Source organism: Scyliorhinus torazame, chromosome 10 (assembly GCF_047496885.1).
Source record: "Scyliorhinus torazame isolate Kashiwa2021f chromosome 10, sScyTor2.1, whole genome shotgun sequence".
In the NCBI taxonomy this organism is placed as follows: domain Eukaryota; kingdom Metazoa; phylum Chordata; class Chondrichthyes; order Carcharhiniformes; family Scyliorhinidae; genus Scyliorhinus; species Scyliorhinus torazame.
In genome coordinates this window covers 84481902-84505556 of record NC_092716.1, presented here as the reverse complement: position 1 = coordinate 84505556, position 23655 = coordinate 84481902, and the positions used below count along the sequence as shown (strand labels likewise).

General features: G+C 45.4%; 1 protein-coding gene across 3 annotated transcripts in view; it reads right to left on the bottom strand.

The window, feature by feature from the left end:
- tsnaxip1 (translin-associated factor X interacting protein 1) overlaps nucleotides 1-23655 on the bottom strand; it is a 157890-nt gene that overhangs the window by 126534 nt on the left and 7701 nt on the right. For all 3 annotated transcript variants that reach the window (XM_072518335.1, XM_072518334.1, XM_072518336.1), the window contains exons 2-5: nucleotides 16748-16853; nucleotides 16047-16159; nucleotides 10978-11104; nucleotides 3461-3554 (exon numbers count right to left, since the gene is read on the bottom strand). In XM_072518335.1, the coding sequence (XP_072374436.1) occupies nucleotides 3461-3554; nucleotides 10978-11104; nucleotides 16047-16159; nucleotides 16748-16780 (367 nt within the window). In that variant the 5' untranslated portion in view covers nucleotides 16781-16853. The remainder of the gene's footprint in view (nucleotides 1-3460; nucleotides 3555-10977; nucleotides 11105-16046; nucleotides 16160-16747; nucleotides 16854-23655) is intronic.

Here is a 23655-nt window from a genome sequence, read left to right as displayed (position 1 = left end):
TCTCCACCTACAATTACGAGATTTTGTATCGCCCCGGTGAGCTCAACGAGCCCCCCGATGCCCTATCCCGAGGTACATGTGCCAGCGCACAAGTGGACCGACTCCGGACCCAACACGACACTCTGTCACCCAGGGGTCACCCTGTTCCTTCACTTCATAAAGGCCCGCAATCTGCCCTATTCCATTGAGGAGGTCAGGGCTATCACCAGAGACTGCCAGGTCTGCGCGGAGTGCAAACCGCACTTCTACCGGCCAGACCGTGCGCATCTCGTGAAGGCCTCCCGCCCCTTTGAGCGCCTCAGCGTGGATTTCAAAGGGCCCCTCCCCTCCACCGACCGAAACGCCTACTTCCTTAACGTGGTTGACGAATACTCCAGATTTCCCTTCGCCGCCCATGCCCCGATATGACGTCTGCCACCGTCATCAAAGCACTCAACACCATCTTCGCCCTGTTCGGTTTCACCGCCTAAATCCATAGCGACCGGGGATCCTCCTTTATGAGCGATGAGCTGCATCAGTACCTGCTCAGCAAGGGCATCGCCTCGAACAGGACGACCAGCTACAACCCCCGGGGAAACGGGCAGGTGGAGCGGGAGAATGGGACGGTCTGGAAGGCTGTCCAGCTGGCCCTACGGTCCAAAGATCTCCTGGTCTCCCGCTGGCAGGAGGTCCTCCCCGACGCCCTTCACTCCATCCGATCGCTACTTTGCACGGCGACTAATGCAACCCCCCCATGAACGTCTCCTTGCCTTCCCCAGGAAGTCCACCTCCGGGGTTTTGTTCCCAACGTGGCTGGCATCTCCAGGACCCGTTCTCCTCTGCAAGCACGTGTGGCTCCACAAGGCAGACCCGTTGGTCGAGAAGGTACAGCTACTTCATGCAAACCTGCAGTACGCCTACGTGGCGTACCCCGACGGCCGCCAAGACACAGTCTCCCTCAGGGACCTGGCACCAGCTGGGTCCCCACACCTCCCACCCTCTGCCCCGGTGCCACCCTTCCTCCCTCCCCAGCGCACCTCACCACAGCCCCCGCTCCAGGACGATCCATCCTCCCCTTGGTCCCACCCGGGGATGAAGATGAGGTCTACACACTCCCGGAGTCACCAGCGACCGAGCCGACGCCTGCATCGCCATCGGGACTGCGGCGCTCACAACGGAAGATCAAGGCACCCGATCGGCTGGATTTGTGACCTTTCCCCAAAATGTTAACCTTAAAATGCATGTAAATAGTTTTCCACTACCCCCGCTGGACTCTTTTTTAACAGGGGGTGAATGTGGTAGTCACCACTGTTGTATATATCACATAAGAGATATAATACGGTAAGGCTCCTCTACTACAGGTACAGGGGTAGATCCCTGCCTGCTGGCTCCGTCCAGTGGGTGGAGTATAAATATGTGTGCTCACCAAGCTGCAGCCATTTCGGCGGCAGCTGCAGGAGGCTACACATCTCTGCTTAATGAAGCCTCGATTACACTCCACTCTCATCTCATTGTAATTGATAGTGCATCATACAGAAACCCCCCAGAAAAGTACAAGAAGGTTTATGATGGAGACTGGAAGAGATTGGAGATGAGAGGGGGAGATTGGCCATTAGACATTAAGATTTTTCTTAAATCCTACACAATTCGGAGTTGCAGAGGTTAAAAGGAACTCAATGAATTAGATTATAATCAATGTCAAATTTTAGGAGTAGCAGAATTTTTTAATTTGATTTTTAATTGCCAATCTCCAGATATTGTCCCCTTCCTCCCTTGAACCTTTTGGTTTATTTGATCTGTCTTCTTCTAGTTCACACAAGTTGCCATTTTTCTTGTCAATGTTTTGACAATGAGCATTATGAGATTATTCCCCATAAAGTACAACACAACTAATCTACCTTGGCTCAGTCCACTGGCTAATCTTCCCGTCACTTGCCATTTTAATTCATGTTCAAATTTCTGTCCTCGGCCTGCCACATTGTTCTGGTAAAACCCAATGCAAGCTGGAGGAAAAGCATCTCATCTACCAATTAGGCACTCTACAGACTTCTGGAATCATATTGAGTCCCAACAACTTCAGACCATGAACTCTGTGCTCCATTTGGAGTACCCACCACCCACAGTGCCAGTATGTATCTTGTCCTCAAGTTTTTGTTTTCAGACAATGCTGACCTTTATTCTGTTATCAATACCCATTCTAACCAAGTGGTGGTCTTATAACATATTGCCACTGCTTTTGAAAGTTGTTCCATGACACCTTTGTCATTTAATTTCTCCTGTCCTCTAACCTATCCCTGAAACTTAATTTTGCTCCACCTGCCCCTTTTAAACAACATAAAATCCATATTGAACCTCTCTTCAGTTCCAAAGAAAAGTCATATTCGACTCAAAACATTAACTCAGTTTATCTCTCCACAGATGCTGCTATATCTGAGTTTTTCCAGCACTTTCTGTTTTTGTTACTGTTATACCCTGCCTGCTTACCATTGGCTGGGGACTAATGACAATCCCACAATCCTGTTGGAGTATGAGCTTCCCCAATGAAGAAATGTTATTTCTTTGTATCCTTAAAACTTGTGCTGGATTCTTCGTGGTCCTCACAAAAGCTACGCCATACAATAACATACAAGGAGGAGTTGCAATGCCTAAATGCAGGAATCGGAACCGTTGCATTTCATCGCCCGAACCAAGGGAGACTGGCACTAGCGATTCCTGCTGCTACCCTGGCTGAGTTCAGTAAACTCAAGTCAGGCTATGATTCAAACTTAGCACATTTCTGGTCACAGAATCTCAGAATTGTTACAGCACAAAGGACACCATTCAGTCCATCACATCTGCACTGGTTCTCCCGTTGAGCAATTCACCTAACATCAGCCCTCTGCCTCTCCCTGTAACCCTGTACATTCTTCCTTTTCAGACGACTGTATAGTTCCCTTTCAAATGCATCAATTGAAATTGTCTCCATTTCACTCTTAGGAGTGCATCCTGGACCTTAGCAACTTGATGAGTGAAAAAATGTTTTCAGATCGCTTTTGCTTCTTTTGCCAAGTACCTCAAATCAGCACCCTCTCATTCTTGATTCTTGATTCTTTCATGAGCGGAACAGTTTCTCCCTATCTACTCTGACCCAGGCACCTTATGATCTTGAATATCTCATTAATGTTCAATTACTCAATGGACAAACCTACTGAGCCACGGGGACAGTCTTGTTAGTAATATTTTTAAACAACATTTTTAATTGATCCTTGAGCAAAAACATTGATGCTATACTTAGCTCTGGCAATGTTCATGGAATCAACGGCCACTTTTAAACTAATGTGGTCAAATGATCAGTTTACAGCTACCTGCTGCTTCGCCACAAGAATATAATTTACAAAAGAACTAACTGATAATTAGGAGTTTTAGTCCTTTTTAGTATACACATCATCCAGAAGTATAGTACTTAGTACAGGTTCCACTATGAGTAACAGAAATGACATACCTAGAGTAATTTCATATTCATTCTTTATGGCAGACAGCAATGGTTTGTAGGTTTTTAGATCCTCAATGAAATATTCAAAGACCTCACGGTAAGCCTTTGTGAAAAGCAGAATAATTAATATCGCAGCAATGATAGACAGGGCTCTGAATCAATACCTCAACAATGCAAGAAACACTCAGAATAGGTTGTGAGGAAGTAATTTAATTTAAAAAAAAATTAGAGTACCCAATTATTTTTTTTCCAATTAAGGGCCAATTTAGCGTGGCCAATCCACCTAACCGGCACATCTTTGGGTTGTAGGGGTGAGACCCACGCAGATACGGGGAGAATGGAGCCGTGATCGAATCCGGGTCCTCAGTAGGCAGCAGTGCTAACCACTACACTACCGTGACGCCCGAGGAAGTAATTTTAAACATTACATTTCAAGTCCATCTGCTAATGCTGTTTTCACTCCAAATATGCTGTGGTACTTTCTTCAATTCTTTTGCAAGAAATTAGTGTTAGTGTTAAGAAAGCCAGCGTCCTGCAGATTACTGATGTAGAATGATGGTGACATACATGCTTCATTTTCTCTCAAAATAAATCTCTAGCTGACAACTGGAAAGTTCTACACAATTAGCGGAGGAGGAATGTTATGTAAGTGCAAGACCATCTTTCCATTTGTACATTAAAATCAGCATATTCAAAAACGTATTAATTTTGATGTTAAAATACCACTGTGGATTCTAAAGGGTTAAGACCATTACATCACAGGCCTAGAAACCTCTTGCTCTGCAGTATTCGTCTCACACTGATCACTCGCTTCATTATGTCTGACATAGCTGCATGCTGGTTCTCAGTTCCACATTACCATCTAATTATCAGTTATTCCAGCATGTATTGGCTTTTAGAACCATACTTTATGTAAAATAATATAAGAAATAAATCATGTATTTCTTTGGAACATGCACTGATAGCAATAGACATATTAATTAATTATTCTTGGAGCAGCACCTTAAGAAAATTATCTCAGGCAGCAATCTATCAAAAGTACAAGGCTAATTATAAGGGGATGGGTGGTTGTAGAGCAATTGGGCTGTAATTAAAAAGCAGATGTACAGTTTAATGCAAAGACGATCTCAGCATTGCAAATAGCATATGGGGAAAAAATGGCTAAATTCACACAATTAGGTCTCAGTGCTTCACACCCTATCAGGGAGTGGTATTCAGCAGAGTTAGCCAATGTTACACCAGGGGAAAACAAAACAATTTTATACAACATTTAATAGAAGAAAACCACCCAGAGCAGTTTGTAGAAACTAGCTTGAGTGGTATATGTAAATGAGTTTAGTAGGTTTTCAATCTGTTCATGTGGTGTGAGGCACTAACAAAGAAGTAAATCCACCATTTACCCATGGACATTTGCAGTACCTTTGCTAATCTTCATGATATTTGTTAATTTTATTGCCTATAGGGCAGCACGATGGCGCAGTGGGTTAGCCCTGTTACCTCACGGTGCTGAGGTCCCAGGTTCGATCCCGGCTCTGGGTCACTGTCCATGTGGAGTTTGCACATTCTCCCTGTGTTTGTGTGGGTTTCGCCCTCACAACCCAAAGATGTGCAGGCTAGGTGGATTGGCCACGCTAAATTGCCCCTTAAATTGGAAAAAATTAATTGGGTACTCGAAATTTAAAAAAAATAAAAAATAAAAATGTTATTGCCTATAATTTTTCCTTCCTTAGTTTTGCTGGAGTAAAGTTCCATAGGTTTCAACTTTTGAGTATCCTTTGATAATCTGTTTATTTTCATATATAAGGTTCAAAGGGAGTGCCAGCGGGCTCAGCGTTTGTGAGGTATCACAGCCAAGTCCAATTGTATCCTTACCAAATATTCACACTCGATTATGGTTCACTGGATAGAATTAGGAATGGGAATAATTAATGCGTTTTTCTGTCACTGCATAATTTACTGAGGCCAATTATATTACCTTTCCTGTCACACTGGCTGAGATCCGACATCTCCACAACACAAGTAATTTTTTGTAATTATATCAGCAGCAATATGGACCCCTTAAAACTGCCAATGGTGTTATTGTGAAAGAAAATAAGTAGAATACGGAAATATTAAACAATTGCTTTTGTTACTATCCCACTTGATGTTATAATTGGATGGTATGATCCCTGAATGGAACACTGGCTCGAAAAACCATAACTTCAACTTTTTTAAATAAAATGTTAGCAAACAGTCATAGAACCACTAATTAGCTTTGACAACAAGAAAAAAAACATTAAACATGAAAAAATTGGATTATGAAACAATACTCCTTTTTTCCCCCATTAGCTTAATTACACAGAATTTAAGATTAACATGGATGACAAAGTACAACTTAATATACAATGGTCAGTGGAGTTTGCAAATTCTCCTCGTGTTAGCGTGGGTTTCGCACCCACAACCCAAAGATGTGCAGGATAGGTGGATTGGCCACGCTAAATTGTCCCTTAATTGGAAAAAAATTAATTGGGTACTCTAAATTTATTTTAAAAAAGATACAATGGTCTCATTACCACACAAAGTCCTTTTTAAGCACACAAGATAACTGTGGTAAGGCACACTCCTCTCTGAACGTCTATGAATTTCTCCTCAAAATCCTCCCAGATAATTCTTATACCATGTGCCACCTTGTCTCACTGAACTTCGGCTTCCACACGAGTGACTTGAAATTTCACTTTCAAAAGTCATACTTTTGAATCTTCTTTTAAATTATGCTTTCTTTCCACTGCTCCCATCAAGGTTTCGCTTTTAGGTTTTCCATCTCTCCCTTCAGGTTTCCTTTGTCTTAAAGGCTTTTACACAAACTCTGAGGTTCAGCCACCGATTTCCACAATTATTTCAAATAATGTCTCCCAAACTGTAGTACTTTCTCACAAACCTTAGCACCACTGCAGATATCTTTCTGGCCTCTCACGATGCAATAAGTTTGCATCTCTTTGTGAGTCTATTGAACAGTGACCTGTTCTGGTTCCCAATTTCCTCTGTTCCGTTAACTCTTGGCTTCTTGGAAACTTCTCTTAATTTCTCCAATTTCCTTTACTATTTGGACTTTAAATTTCTGGCATCTGTTTTCTTAACCATTACTCCTTAATATGGCTTTTCTTCTAGAAAGACTGAGGGAGATGTTCTCTTTAGCTTTCTGAAACCAACTGCTTTTAGCAGAGCTGTGAGAGCTGCCATCTATCTCTCTCTCTATACCTGTCTCCAACTGCAATCAAATTAGCTAAACTAAAACTTAAAAGCTTCTCTACCTTACAAGGCCCCAGTTGTTAGCAACCGCTGCTGGTTTATTTATTCTACATGCTGTAACCCACTCTAAGCACCAAAGAATCACAGGAATTGAAAACACCCCCCCCCCCCCACCCCCACATAAAAACAGCATGAATCTAACTAAAGGTTTTACCCTTCCAGGCAGCGAACTGTTAAATTAAACCCACTTAAAACTATACTTCATTTTTAATGCTTACCAATAAAAAATATAAATATCTTAAAACAACCGTTATTTTGCAAACACTTTGCATCGGTATTTACAACATAGGGAGAGATCGGTGTGCTGGCAATCCCAAGGAATCTAATATTGAAACCAGGGACAGGGACTCAACAAAACAAAATTAGCGTAAGAAAAATAACAATCACGAATAAAGTAATAGCACGATGGAGATTACAACCCCAGGTCCAGATGGTTTCCATCCCAGGGTTTTAAAGGATGTAGGTGAGAGTATTGCAGACGTCCGAAATAGGGGGCGCGATTCTCCGAAATGGAGACAAACCGGAGTGTTTTACTCCGGCATCAGAGCCCGCTCCCAGCCCCCTATTCTCCCGCTCCGGGGGGCTAGGAGCGGCGTCGCGTCACATGCGCGGTTGCCGTCCTCCCCGAGGCCGCCCCACAAGAAGATGGCGGATGGATCTTGCTGGGCAGCGGAGGAAAGGAGGTCCTCCTTTAGAGAGGCCGGCCCGCCGATCGGTGGTCACTGATCGCGGGCCAGACCCCATCGGAGGCTCCCACCCCCTCCTCAGGCCACCCCCCAGCATTCCCGCGCAGTTCCCGCTGGTAGCGACCAGGTGTGAACGGCGCCGGCAGGAACCTGTCGTGTTGGGGTGGCCGCTCGGCCCATCCGGGCCGGAGAATCGCCGCTCGCCTTTTGCAAAAGGCGAGCGGCGATTCTCCGAGTGGCCAGGCGTGATTGTCGCAGCGCTGGTTTGGGGGGGGGGGGGGGGGGGTGGGAGAATCGCGTGCGGGTGTCGGGGCAGTGTGGCGGGACACACGTGGTGCCCCAGCGATTCTCCCACCCGGCGTGTGGGGGGGGGGGGAGAATTCCGCCCATAGTTTTTCAACGTTCTCTCGAATCACAATCCTGTGATTCTCTGGTGCTTAGAGAGCGTTACAGCATGTAGAATAAATAAACCAGCAGCGGTTACTTAACAACTGGGGCCTTGTAAGGTAGAGAAGCTTTTAAGTTTTAGTTCCTTTAGATCAAAAATCTGAGCACATCACTCCACTATTTAATAAATAGAGAGGGAAACCAGGGAATTATGGACCACTTGGCCAAATATCTGTTGTCAGAAGTTGCTAGAGTCTACAATTAAGTTTGAAGTGACTGAACAGCTTAAAAATTCTCAGCCAATCAGAGATAATCGAGGGCAGCACGGTAGCATTGTGGATAGCACAATTGCTTCACAGCTTCAGGGTCCCAGGTTCGATTCCGGCTTGGGTCACTGTCTGTGCGGAGTCTGCACATCCTCCCCGTGTGTGCGTGGGTTTCCTCCGGGTGCTCCGGTTTCCTCCCAAAGTCCAAAGATGTGCAGGTTAGGTGGATTGGCCATGATAAATTGCCCTTAGTGTCCAAAAATTGTCCTTAGCGTTGGGTGGGGTTACTGGGTTATGGGGATAGGGTGGAGGTGTTGACCTTGGGTAGGTTGCTCTTTCCAGGAGCCGGTGCAGACTCGATGGGCCGAATGGCCTCCTTCTGCACTGTAAATTCTATGATAATCTATGATAACCAACATGGATTTGTGAAAGGTAGGCCATACAGATGAACCAGATTCAGTTTATTGAAGAGTGCCTAATTTACTAGATAGGGTATGCCGATGGATGTTATTTATATGGACTGCCAAAAAACATTTGAAAAAGTCCATCATAAGAGAACCTTAGGTAAAGCTGAAAGGATTGAAGGAGAATTACTGGCTTGGTTACGAGAACAGCAGGGTGGCAGGAGACAAAGTGTTGGGATCATGGGCAGGTAGTCAAATTGGCAGACTGTGGCGAGTGGTGAGGCGGTCTTGTGGCCAACAGGTAGCGTTCCTACCTCTGAATTATAAGCTCCAGGACTTGATGATCAAGGAAGGCATGTTTATAACTTGGCCAAACAGGTTGTGCATCAACTTGTAAATCCTTCCAACATATGTCAATGGTAGGTGGTAAGAGTCATGTGATGGAAAGAAATTGGAACCATTACCTTCACTATCCATAGATCCAGGCTACTACATCCATGTAAAAGTGTGCGTTGTCACAGCAACTCAAAACTCCTTGTGTGGAGTAGATGGCAACGGTAGCGCAGTAATTAGCTCTGCTGCCTCACGGCGCTGAGGACTCGGGTTCGGTCCCGGCCCTGGGTCACGGTGGAATTTGCATATTCTCCCTGTGCTTGCATGGGTATCACCAAACAACCCAAAGATGTGCAGAGCAGATGGATTGGCTATGTTAAATTGCCCTTTAATCAAAAAATAATAATTAAGTACTTAAAAAAAAATTATTTTTAATTTTTAAACTCCTTGTGCAGGGTGGCCAGTTAGTTTGATAGCTGCTGTGGATCAGATTAGTGTCAATGGCACAGCGTTCAATTTCGTTTGCAATTGGGATGGATGTGGAACCTGCCTCCATGCCCCACCCGTGGTGGAGGTTGTGGCTCTGTGGGTAGGACCTGCCTCCAGGCACAGACCCATGAACTATTAGGGGAACTCTGAGCTCCATTATTAATTTAATTGTTGTAAATTGTGTACAAATCTCCACCCCCTCTGCTTTATTGTCACTGTCAGGTAGCAGGGTGTAGGAGCCTGTGCCACTGATTTCTACACTTCCTCTCAGAATTGCTCCATCTCCTTTGATGGGATGGATAATTAGCTGCACAGGGCACATTTGTTTCTCTTAGAAAACATCCTTTTCAAAGAATGTGCAGCTGCCTTATTACTTGTTATTGTTAAATGGAAATGCTTTTTTCTGGAATAGTCACAAAGGAAAGAAAATCTTTTGCAGATTCTTGAACATCCATCCTTTATGGCATTAGTGAAAGGTTCCCTTTATTGCAGATAGAATATAGTGATTGTCTCCAACTAAATGATTTTAATTTCTGCTTGTAGCTAGTTTAACATAGTTAATGGCATAATCAGCAGTTGTGCCACATTGCAATTGGACAATGAGATTTTTGATCCATGATTGTGTTTGGAGGAAGTGGGTGATAAGAGTTAGTACAAGAAAATTAATGTTATTGTGAGAAAAATAATTCATTAATTTAGCCATTTAAATGTGTAATTTTTCCTCAATAGTCTCTCTTCTCAAAGCCATGACTCTCTCTGGTATATCATTTTACAGGCTTTGGTAGCCCTCTGCTCTAACATCTAAGTGGCCATACTGACTTTAGTAGGCTAGTTGGTGCAAAGATCACTCGGTAACAATCAAGAACAGTGAATCCTTCTAATATTCCCTCCTTTCTGGAAAAGGAACAAAGAGGCCAAACGCTGACCCGTCTGCACTAATCATTACCATAAGCCCTCTTGAGATTGGTTAAAAAAAACAATTCAAATCAATAATTATAATTCAAATTGCATTCAAAAGAATTAGCCAGTATTTTTTTTATTCCACTTGCTTAATCTGGGTGACTGTATAATTTGAAATGTTTTTTTAAAAATTACTTTGAATTCGCAGCAGTAGACTGTGCTTAATTGCATATCACATGGATCATGTACTGACTAAGGTAAGAAACCTAAGGTAAGGACCTGAGGAAGGAGCAGCGCTTCGAAAGCTAGTGACATCGAAACAAACCTGTTGGACTTTAACCTGGTGTTGTAAAACTTCTTACTGTGCTCACCCCAGTCCAACACCGGCATCTCCACATCAAGGTAAGAAATGTAACTGTACTTTAAAACGCTGAAAGTGTTAAACCTGATGTTATAACCCATATTGGACTTAGGGGGTGCTTGCAGAATACAAGCTCTCCCAATAATGGGGCGGGGGACCCTTAACAAGTTCATGTGCCTTTGTAGAAATAGAGTCAGCTAGAGGTCGAGAAGACCCAGTAGGGAACTACTGAAGCTGTACATAATAGTTAACATGTTAAATAAGTTTTATTTTTCTCTACAACTCGTTGTCCCTAACAAAGAAAATCGAATGGTAAAGTGTCAGATTAACTGCTTTATATTTCTGTGGTAAACTCATACATTTATGTATCACAAACCTAGAAACTACATATCAGAATTGGCTTTAAACGCACTTGTATCTTTACTTCATGAGCATTGGGCCCACTCAGGTCCAAGACCTGGAGCTCTTTCCTCAGGTGTGTTTCCAGCTGTTCCAGGAATCGAGGTTTTGGAGCATTGTTTGTATTTGTCACATCAAATCTATAGGATTAAAACAAAAAAAAGTGTCTGAGGAGAAGGTTAAGCACCTGCTCCAATGCATCCCAACCTACCTAGCTCAGCTTCCTTCAGGTACAATGTAGCAACAGGCACCACCATAGCAATTTTACTCACTACATGTTTTCTAAGCTATTGTGAACGAGAAATGTTCTTTCATTTTTGTGTTGTTATGTTACTTTGTGTAACATTAGCCGCTACTTTGTGTAGGCGCTGTTGAAGAATACTCCAGACCTTGAGGTAAGTTGAATGTATTTATTGAGCAATTAACAAAGCTCCTAAATGAGTTCTACACTCTGCTGATCTGACTCTAGTAACACAGTACACTCTACTAACTATATGAACTTACTCTAGGCCACATGTGGTGGTGTGACAGTGCTGCTTACTACACACATCTTGCTCCCTAGGTTTCTGCCAGTGGAAGGGGGAGAGGGCCTGTGTGTCTTGTCTTTTATATTGGTTGTGTGACATGTCCACGGCTGGACTGTGGGTGAGTGCATCAGCCCCCGGTCCAGATAACATTATGCATGGATGTCAGGGGTACAGGGTCTGAGGTCCGGTGAGTGGGGGGCCCCACTCCGGCTGGGTGTGCGTGGGCAGGGTGTTCCGGGTGTGGGGGAGGGGGGATAAATGAGGGAATGGAGGATCCCGGGGTGGAAGACATCACCGTTTTTCAGTCTCACAACCTCTCCCAATTCCTTGCAGATATTGAACGGTATGGACGACATTTTGAACCCTGCGGAAGTTTGCCCTAGTGGTTCTGCTGGCAGGGCCCCCATGCCTGAGGAACTGGGGCAAGGGTTTGAAGGTCGGCCCGCATTGCGGAAGAAAGTGTCAGAGGTGTCATACTGATTGTAGTGAATGATTTTTAATGTATCACACACAGGTGTTCGCCACTGCCTCATTCTCCCGATGGAACTGCCCCACTCCCCCCCATATCCCCCCAACCCCTAACCCCCAATGCACACAAATCCCCTGACCCCTTATCCCCTCCCTCTTCCCCAGTATCCTCTCAGTGATGCTTGAGATGATTAGCCTACCTTGCTCTAACCTGCGTCGAGATGTTTCCACAGGATGCACATCGGAGTTGGAGGCAGCGTGCTGCTTACCAGGTCCCGTGTCCTCTGGGGCCGGAGGGCCCCGGTGCACCTGACAACGGCACATGCACAACTGTGTCACCCTGTCCTGGGTGCTGGCTACGAGGTGCGGCATCGTCAGCAGGGTGGAGCTGGTGGCCACCATCGCCACTCCATGGGCCGGGTCCGGGTTGGCACCTAGTGCCCCCTCTTCTTGGTTGGTGCTCATAGGGCCCTTGGGTTCACCTCGGAGTGGCGGGGCAGCTGGATTGAGTCCTGGCTGCCTCTGCGTCGTCTGGCTGCCCAATGTCTGCACCATGGTGTTGTCATCCTCGGTGATGCTCCTCAGAGATTGGGACATGCTCTGCAACGTTACGGCAATGCCCACCTGTGACTGGATCAAGCTCTGCAGTGCCTCAGATATTCCCACCTGAGACTGGGACATGTCCCACATCGCCTTATCGGGATCCACCTGGTACTGGGTCACATCCCCCAGCGGGTTGGACAGTGTACCGAGTCCCTCAGCCATGGCCATCATTTCCTGCGCCACACCTTGGTCACCTCCACTCATGCTGCTGACATCGTGCACCAGGCTCTCCACTATAGTTGCCACCCTCGCTGTGTTGGCCTCGGTGCCATTCATTGCCAATTCCTCCACCCGTAGCTTCTGGGGCTCCTCCTATCCGCTATGGACCTGCTGCAGGGTTACTGACATCCCCCCTCTGAATATCACAGCTGCACCTTCATGTTTGCATCAGCACCAGGTAAACCTGTTCCAGAAGCTCGACATCTGACTGGGATCCAGCTGGGTTCCAATAGCAGACCTCCGACTGCTGTCTCGCCTGGGTGTTCCTGCCTCCACCTGGTGTGCATCTGCAACAATGTGGTGCTCACCAGAATGTGCCTCAGAAGCCTGACCACTAATGTTGCCCACTGAGGTGCATGCCTCTGCACTGATGGAGGGTGGAGATGACAGCTATGATGCATTGATGATGGCATCCTTGGAGCTCTCCCCTGAAGTTTCCCCTGGGAGGTGGGGGAGTGGGGAAACCACCCCAGATGGGCCGGCGCTGTCAGCTGGGGGTCCTTCGGGAGAATGGACATGTGGTCAGTGGGAAGGATGGATGATTCGCTATGGCATTAACAACTCACATGTGACAGTCCATTTGGATGGGGCCTGGTAGACCCTCACCCCTGCACTGTGCGCTGACATCCGCATTGGTGACTGCTCTGTCCTCGGCCATTCCCTAACCTCCAGGGCCTTTTCCTCGAAGGTGGTGAGGATTCTGATGTCTGGTACCCCACCGCCCCGGGACAACTTTTCTCGCCAAGACACAGAGAGGGCATCATTAGCCGCATGAGTGATTCAGGGTGGGAATGTTCTGGGAGGAGGGGTGGTTGGGGAGGGGGCTTGAGAAGAAGGTTTCTGGGAGGGGTTTGGGTAGGTGGCAGCATAGGCAGCATAGGTGGGCCAGGGCATGGTGCTGGGTCCTGTACAGCCCAGTGCAGGTTGTTGACCTTCTTGTGACACTGGGTGCTGGTCCTCCTGGTGACGCTGCCCGAAGGGACGGCCACTACCACTTCCTCCCAGGTGGCACTGGCTGCCCTGTGGCTGATACTCCGGGACCCTCGGGGGAACAGCACATTCCTCCAGCCTTAATTGCCTCTAGGAACCTCCCCAGGTCAGCATCCCTGAATTGTGTGGCCGGTCGTCTCTGCGTCATGGCTGTGAGCTGAGTGGGGTTGACTGTGCAAGAGCAGTTAATGTGTTGCTCTACCTTGTTGGGGGGGGGCAGGGTTGCTTAATCATATAATTAAATCGCAGGGCAAAAGCTTATCAAATTTGTCATGACATGCAGACATGCACATAATGAAATACAGAGAGGTAGCTAAAGAACAGAGAACAGGACATAACCAATCAGCAGGCAGAACACTTGGGGGTGGTTCCCACTATAAAAGGCACGAGGCACTCACACTCCGCCTCTTTTCACTGGGGACATCTACAGAGTGAGTCAGGGAGTATATATCACATAACATCTCCAGCACGTGGCTAAGAGCTAGTCTGGTTCAGAGTAATCACACTTGGATTAGCAGAGAGTCGAACTCACAGAGAACTGTGCTAACTGTGTGACAGGTTCAATAAATCAGACTGAACTAACTTCAAGGTCTGGAGTATCTTTCAGTTAAAGCTGCATCCAGTTGCAGCCCGTGTTATCTCAGTGAGCTTAACATGACAAAATTATCAATGACAAAGGAATTTAGAGCTTTGTGTATTGTGTTGTTTAATTAAAAGTTATCATATGAGAATTTCTCCCCTGCTTTCTAAATGGTCTTAATTCATGCTAGGGTACATTTCCATTCATGGTTTCCAGTATCTTGTCCAACTAATCATTCTTGATGTGTATTTGTCAACAGTGAGTAGGTTTTTGCTATCAGGAATGGGACATTAAACCAGGGCTCAGTTGTGTCTCACCTGGTACTCACACACGTACAACCTTATATTGTGGCTGGAAGGTCAGCACTTGAAGGATTACATTATTGATGGCACGTTGCATAGAATTGCATTGTAATCCCTTGATTTTATAAAGTTATGGGGTGATCAAATTAAGAGGTTTAAAATGAGAAAAGGATTTGAGGGAATGGACAGAGAGCTGTTTGCCATGGTGGGGAAACTAGAACAAGAGGACAGAATTTTCAATTTTTATATATATATAGGATCGTGTGTGGCTTGGAGGAGAACTTGTAGCTGGTGAATGCATCTTATGCCACTGTCCTTCTCCACATGGTAGAGGTCACAGGTTTGGAAGATGCTGTCGAAGGAGCCTTGGTGAGTTGTTGCAGCACATCTCATAGATGGTACACACTGCTCACATTCTGTATCGGTGATGGTGGGATTAGAAATTGAGGAATTAGAGCTCGACCATTCAGAAACGAAACCAAGATAATTTGTTTCCATACAATTGTGATGCGGTGCGACGCCAACACCGCGGGTTCAATTCTCATACCAGCTGAGGTTATTCATGAAGGCCCTGCCTTCTTAAGCTTGACCCTCACCTGAGGTGCAATGATCCTCAGGTTAAATCACCATCAGTAAGCTTCTCTCACAGGGGAGAGTAACCAATGGTCCTCTGTAACTGTGGCGGCATTTACATTTTATGGAAATATCTCCCGGAAAAGGTTGTAAACGCAGGGGCAATTGACAATTTCAAGATCAAGATCAACAATTAGGTAACAGTAGCATGAAGACATTTCTTTACACAGAAGGTTGCGAATCGTTGGAATTCTCTACTCCAGAGAATTGTGGATACACAGTTGTTGTGTATATTCACAACTGTGATTGATAGGTCTTTGGACACTCAGGAAATCAAGGAATATGGTGACATGGTGGAAAAGTGCAGTTGACTATGATTTTGTTGACTGGAGCAGGCTCAAGGGGCTATGTGGCCTTCTCCTCCCTTATTTCCGATATTCTTATGTATCAAGGGATGTGGATGAAAACTGGTGTTGGGGTACAGATTAACCAGAATCAACTTATATAGAGAAATAGACTCAAAGAAATGAATAGCCTGCTCCTGTTCTCATTTTCTGAATGGAAATCATGGATATCGCTTTACCTCTCTAGCCCAGGGAACAGAGACCAATTGCTGCACATCACTGCCATCCAAGCTAAGATAAACCGGAACAGACTTGGATTGGACCTGGTCAGTTCTACATTAGGGAGGGCATTGATCAAAGGAAATAGTCTGGAGCTCCAACAGCATATTGTTTAATCTCCCATTTACAGTTTAATGTTTAAAAAGTAATAATCTCTTTCTATTCTAAACTGTAACATGGACTCCTGTCTCTCTTACCCATGGTATCTGTTGTAATTTGATTGCTGAAACGTTTGTTTTTGTTGAACAATCTCTCCACCCACGTGCCCAGGCCAGCTGGACAGGTATCGGTCATTCTTTACAACACTTGGCTGGAAAAATATTAAGTGTAAGATCAGAATGTTAAATAGAAAAAAATCATATCTGTTAAAAAAGATTATTTTCATTGAAGAACAACCAGAAGAAGAAAAAGATGCTAATTTTCTACGTGGACAGCAAATCCCCTTTGTTCTTCTTGGGCCTCTTGTCTGCTCAGGCCATGCTTCAGCTGTCTCCAGGATACATGCTCGAAAACCTCCAATACAGCTCAGTGATGACACAAAGTTACAAAGAAAAATGGGGAAAACTGAAATTTACACGTCCTCAATATGCAATCCAAATGATACAAAGTGATCAAGTAATCCGGCCAGGAAGGAATACAGTCTTGTCTTGGAACGAAAATCCATAGCAATGCTTAAGACGTTTATCATTGTAACTAAAACCATACTGCGTATATAAAATAAAATTAGCTAAAGCAAATAAGTCTATTTCTCCATAATGCTGTAGAGGTTTACAGAGAGGTTCGTCACATCCTTCTAAACTATGTTTTGCTCAATTGATCACTGTGTTACATTGTATTGTGATCGCTTCTTTTTGGTCCAGATTTTTCTCAGACTATTTTAAGTAATGAAAATGCTTACCAGCAGCTGTTTCTGTGGAAGGTGGTATTTCATATTCTTGCCGGTTAGCCGATAAGTCAGACAGGTGGGTGAAGGTACAGTCACATTTAATTTGCTTGATGTTCCTCTAGAAAAAGATGATCTCTAATGTTAACAATGTTAAATTAGATTTCTTTAAAAGAATGAAGACCTCGTCTAGTTGCAGACTACAGGAAACAGAATAATAAAGTAATGTTATGGAACAAAAGGCAAATTTAAGACTTTTTTTCCCTTTACATCTTTAACTTTAGCAGACCTGATGAAAGGTCATCGACCTGAAACATTAACTCTAGTTTTTCTCTCTTCACAAATGCTCCCAGATCTGCTGAGTATTTCCAGCATTATCTGCTTTTATTTCAGATTTCCATCATCTGCAGTATTTTGCTTTTGTTGTATTGCAAGGTTTACTCTATTTCAAATGAGACATTATATTGATAACGCGGGTATAAAAGATCCTGTGGTCCTACTGAAATTAAACCAGGAAATTATCCTGGTTCCTTGTCCAATATTAATCCTCAAACAACACCCAACAGATCAATTGGCTATTTAAACAGATCAATTGGCTATTTTTTTTTGCTGCTTGTTAATACCACAAGACATAGGAGCAGAATTAGGCCATTTGGGCCACTGAGTCTGCTCCACCATTCAATCATGGCTGATGTGTTTCTCATCCCCATTCTCCTGCCTTCTCCCCATAACTTCTGATCCCCTTATTAATCAAGAACCTATCTATCGGGGGGAATGGATGGGGGATATGGAATGTGGCAAAGAGCAGGAATAACGCAACTGAAAGATCTGTTTGTGGATGGGAAGTTCGCGAGTCTGGGAGCGCTGACCGAGAAATATGGGTTGCCCCAAGGGAATGCATTCAGGTATATGCAACTGAGGGCTTTTGCGAGGCAACAGGTGAGGGAATTCCCGCAGCTCCCGACACAAGAGGTGCAGGACAGAGTGATCTCAAAGACATGGGTGGGGGATGGTAAGGTGTCAGATATATATAGGGAAATGAGGGACGAAGGGGAGACTATGGTAGATGAACTAAAAGGGAAATGGGAAGAAGAGCTGGGGAGGAGATCGAGGAGGGGCTGTGGGCAGATGCCCTCAGCAGGGTAAACTCGTCGTCCTCGTGTGCCAGGCTAAGCCTGATTCAGTTTAAGGTATTACACAGGGCACATATGACTGGAGCAAGGCTCAGTAAATTTTTTGGGGTGGAGGATAGGTGTGCGAGGTGCTCGAGAAGCCCAGCGAATCATACCCATATGTTTTGGTAATGCCCGGCACTACAGAGGTTTTGGATGGGGGTGACAAAGGTGCTTTCAAAAAGTAGTAGGAGTCCGGGTCGAACCAAGCTGGGGGTTGGCTATATTTGGGGTTGCACAAGAGCCGGGAGTGCAGGAGGCGAGAGAGGCCGATGTTTTGGCCTTTGCGTCCCTAGTAGCCCGGCGCAGGATATTGCTAATGTGGAAAGAAGCCAAGCCCCCGGAGACCTGGATAAATGACATGGCGGGGTTTATAAAGCTAGAGCGGATTAAGTTCGTCCTAAGGGGGTCGGCTCAAGGGTTCACCAGGCGGTGGCAACCGTTCGTCGAATACCTCGCAGGAAGATAGACGGAATGGGAAAAAGAAGGCAGCAGCAGCAGCCCAGGATCAGGGGGGGGGGGGGGGGGAGGAACCAGAAGGACTCTCAGGGTTGTTAATATATACTGTATAGTATGTATAGGTCGTTGCTACAGATAATTATATATTGGACTGTTAAATTATATTTTTGGAGAGTGTTACTTGTGACAAGGCAGTTGCCAATTAGGGCTAGTTTTCATTTTTGTTATTTATTATTTATTCATTTTTTGTTTATAAAATAGGTCATTGTTATTTGTGTTGTTATAATATTGTGTAAAGGATGCACAATGTACTGTGTTGGTTGACCAAAAATTTTCAATAAAATATTTAATTTAAAAAAAAAAGAACCTATCTATCTCTGTCTTTTTTTTGATTAAGGGGCAATTTAACGTGGCCAATTCACCTAACCTGCACATCTTTGGGTTGTGGGGGTGAAACCCAGGCAGACATGGGGAGAATGTACAAACTCCACACGGACAGTAACCCAGGGCCGGGATTCAAGCTCAGGTCCTCAGTGCCGCAGTCCCAGTGCTAACCACTGCACCACATGCTGCCCCTCCATCTCTGTCTTAAAGACACTCCGTGATTTGGCCTCCACAGCCTTCTGCGGCAAAGAGTTTCCACAGATTCACCACCCTCTGGCTGAAGAAATTCCTTCTCATCTCAGTTTTAAAGGATCGTCTCTTCAGAGGCTGTGCCCTTGGGTTCTAGTTTTTCCTACTAGTGGAAACATCTTCTCCATGTCCACTCTATCTAGGCCTGTCAGTATCCTTTAAGTTTCAATAAGATCCTTCCTCATCTTTCTAAACTCCAACAAGTACAGACCCAGAGTCCTCAACTGCTCCCCATATGACAAGCTCTTCATTCCAGGGATTCATTCTTGTGAACCTCCTCTGAACTCTTTCCAAGGCCAGCACATCCTTCCGTAGATACGGGGCCCAAAACTGTCTACAATACTCCAAATGGGGTCTGATGAGAGCCTTTGACAGACTCAGAAGTACATCCCTGCTCTTATATTCCAGCCCTCTCAACATGAATGCTAACATTACATTTGCCTTCCACACTGCCGACTGAACGTGCATGTTAACCTGAAGAGTATCTTGAACAAGGACTCCCTTTCTTAAGTCTTTTCTCATTTAGAAAATAGTCTATACCTCCATTCGTCCTACCAAAGTGCATAACCTCACTTTTCCACATTGTATTCCATCTGCCACTTCTCTGCCCACTCTCCTAACCTGTCCAAGTCCTTCTGCAGGCCCCCTGCTTCCTCAATGCTACCTGTCCCTCTGCATATCTTTGTATCATCTGCAAACTTAACAACAGTGCCCTCACTTCCTTTTTCCAGATTGTTAATGTACTATGTTCTTTCATTTTTATTCAGCTTTGAGACAGCTGGGAGTAGTAACTTAATCAAATTGACCCTGTTGTGATATCATTAAAAAGAAAGAGTACAGTTGTATCCTGTAGTTTCCAGTTATTATGTTGCATCAGTGAAGGACTTTGATGTTAAATTATAGTGTCCCACCTGCCTAACATAAAATGGAAAAGGCCAAATGAATGCTGAATACCAAAATAGACACAAATATTTCCCTTTACAATTTGGTAGAAAGTACCTTTATTTTAACTTCAATAAGAATTACACAAACATGTTCTACATAGTGTAATTTGTTGTGGGTTAGAATGACCATCATCGAATTCAGCTCAAGCCTGATGATTTTTCGTGACCTTACATTCGATCCTAAATGGTGAAGTTTATAGACATGCTTCTTCATTAAAGCAATCACTGATTGGGAGAGGTTTTCACTAATAGAATTAAAAGTCTTTTGTGATGACAACTAGCAAAAGACAAAATGGATGCTGGAGATCTGAAATATAAACCGAAAAGGCTGGAAAAAATGAGCAGGTCTTGTGGCATCTGTGGAGAGAGAAACAGAATTAACATTTCAAGTGACATTTGGCATGTCACCTACGACTCTCACCAACTTCTAAGATGCACCATGGAAAGTATTCTTTCTGGTTGTATGACAGCTTGGTATGGATCCTGCTCTGCCCAAGACCGCAGGAAATTACAAAAGGTCGTGAATGTAGCCCAGTCCATCACGCAAACCAGCCTCCCATCCATCGACTCTGTCTACAATTCACGCTGCCTCGGAAAGGCAGCCAGCATAATTAAGGACCCCACGCACCCCAGACATACTTTTTTCCACCTTCTTTTGTCAGGAAAGAGATACCAAAGTTTGAGGTCACGTACCAACCGACTCAAGAACAGCTTCTTCCCTACTGCCATCAGACTTTTGAATGGACCTATCTCGTATTAAGTTGATCTTTTCTCTACACCTTGCTATAACTGTAACATTATATTCTGCAGTCTCTCCTTCCTTCCCTATGTACGGTATACATTGTTTGTACAGCATGCAAGAAACAATACTTTTCACTGTATACTAATACATGTGACAATAATAAATCAAATCAAAAAGTCCAATATTTAAATGGAAGTTAAGAGGGGCAGAAACGTGATGGGTTTTATTGTTGTTGATAAGGGTCAGGTGAAGGAAAAAAGGGGTGGTCAAGGAGGTGTGAGAGAATGGGGGAGATTAAATTATAAATATATCATGGAACAAAAGGCAAAGAGAGTGGGACTGGTAGTGAAAAAGAAACAACCATTGGTCCAGAGTAGGTGTTAATAACAGAATAAAGGTCTGAAAACAAAATAACAGAATGTGTTGATAGGAGAATAAAAGTCAGTACTGTACTGACCTTCATTCGGCTATTAACACTTACTCTGGGCCAATGGAATGTGTGCATTGCTGGCTAGGTCAACATTTGTTGACTGTCCCTAACTGCCCTTGAGAAGTTGGTGAAGTGCTGTTTTCTTGAAATGCTCCAACCAGCTGGTTTAGGTACACCCATGGTGCTGTTTAGGAAGGGTGTTGCAGGAATATGACCCAGCAACAGTGATAAATTGGAGATATAGTTCCAAGTCAGGATGGTGTGTGGCTTGGTAGGGATCTTTGGGATGGTGGCGTTTCCATGCATCTGCTGCTGTTATAACCCTCAAGGAGGCCACGGGGTGTGGACCATTTGGTTCCCCATGACCTCCGCAGAATACAAACTTCCCCTTTAACGAGAGCCCTCACAGTATAAAAACCCCAACCTGGGTGCAAGTAGATAGGGAGGGAGACCCTTCGGGGAAAGGAGTATTTGTGTATAGTTAGTAAAAGAGAATTGTTTGCATCCTACTTGCCGTTTCATGCGTATTCTCTCGGCGTGGATACTACACTAGTGCTGTGTGTTACGAGTGTTACGAGGATACTACACGAGTGCTGTGTAACTGGACCATCTCGTTTAGGCCTCCATCCCGCCCGCAGAGATGCCCCACGTTGAGAAGTTGATGAAGTGCTACTTTCTTGAAAGCACGTTCGAGACAGGGGCGGTTGACTGGGAACAGTACATCAGGCATATGCGATAGCTTTTCTGGATGAACAGGATTATAGGGGACGAAAGGCAGACGATGGTTTTACTCATGGCTTGTGGTGGGCTGACCTACAGCATAATCAAAGGCTGGCACACCCAGATACCTGGTCTTTTGCCTCTTTGCTCGCCCTAGTCGGGAACCATTTCCACCTGAAACCCCTACAACGCGCTCGCCAGTTCAGTTTTCATACCGCCACGCAGGCCCAGAGCGAATTGACCAGCAACTTTTTGGCTTGATTAAGGAAACTGGCTGAAGCCTGTGAACCCGGTTTACCGCTGTGTTAGAGTTTCTGAGAGACTGTTTTCTCTGCGGCCTTCGCGACCTGGCAACTCAACGAAAACTGAAACCCACCTGGACCTATAACGAGCGGTTGAGGTAGCCATCACCCGTGACAACAGACAACGCTGATCAGGCCGTCCAGGAACTCCAGGGCATCGCTGTCCTAAATTTAGGCTGCCCGACTGACCACTGTTTGGGTTTTCCGCAGTCTGAGGGAGACGGCCCCCGACAATGGGACGAACCCCACAGAGAAGCTAGCTACCTCCACAGAGGCCCTGGATGCCGCTGCACATTTCCCCCCGGGCATGAGGACTCGGATGTCTGCTACCAACAGGCACCGACCCATCAATGGCGCCACACAGGCCCGCCCACCCCGTTGCTTGGCTGGGCGCAAACATTGCCCACAAGACTGGGCTACTATTGTTAGACGTTTTAGTTGCTGTGATATGAAGAGTCTAAAGTTCTGTTCCTTTTTCACAAACACCCATTTATTTCATTCCAACAGCCTTTGCACAAAACTCTCACTATACATCACCTGACAGAGGCCACCTGAAGCCCCTTTACATATCAGTGTCAATTAATGGATACTTAACATAAATGAGACAACTAATTGCAAAGTCTCTTAACCCATTACTTAACAACTATATGGAGGAGGAAGACGCCGCCTATCAGCAGCAGCACTGCGTGATGACCCCACGGGTTGCTCCCATCCACGTGACCTTACAGGTGAATGGAAACTCCATCGCGATGGAGCTGGACGCCGGAGCAGCGGTCTCTGTGGTCAGTCGCCGCACTTTTAACATGATTCGGTCTGGCCTCCAGATGTGACGTTGCAGGATATCAGCGCCTGTTGGCCACATATACGTGGGGAGCCAATGGCAATTTTGGGCATTTTGGTGGTCCCCATCACGTAGAGCCAGCAGTTGGCAAGCCTACCACTGGTGGTGGTGCATGGTAGCAGACCGGGTTTGCTGGGTTGCGACTGGTTGCAGCACCTGCGGTCGGATTGGCAGCGGGATTGCCGCATGTACCCGCATAGACCAGAAGGGGTCTTGGCAAAGTTTTCCGGTGTGTTCCCAGAGGGGCTGGGCACAATACAGGGGACCGTGGCCAGGATCAGTGTGGACCCGTTGGCACAGCCATGCTATTTTCGCGCCTGGCCGACCCTGTGTACCCTAAGGCTGAAAGTAGACACCGAATTGGATTAGTTGGAGCTTTCATATGCGCCGATCCCTGACGCAGCGCGGCCCTGCCCATCCCGTTGTTCCACGCGGAAGCGCCACTCTCCTGTCCCGTATATAACGACCGAGCGAGTGGTCCCTCGCTCTAATGCGGACGTCACTTCAGGCTTCAGCAGGAAGGGGTGATAAAATCCCCATGGAGGCCATGTGTGTGGACCATTCGGTTCCCCGTGATGTCCACAGAATACGATCCAGTAATGGGGCAGGCTTCCCCTTTTAACAAGGGATACCTTCACAGTATTATTTCCTTGGATGGTGATGGCTAGCACAAGGGGACA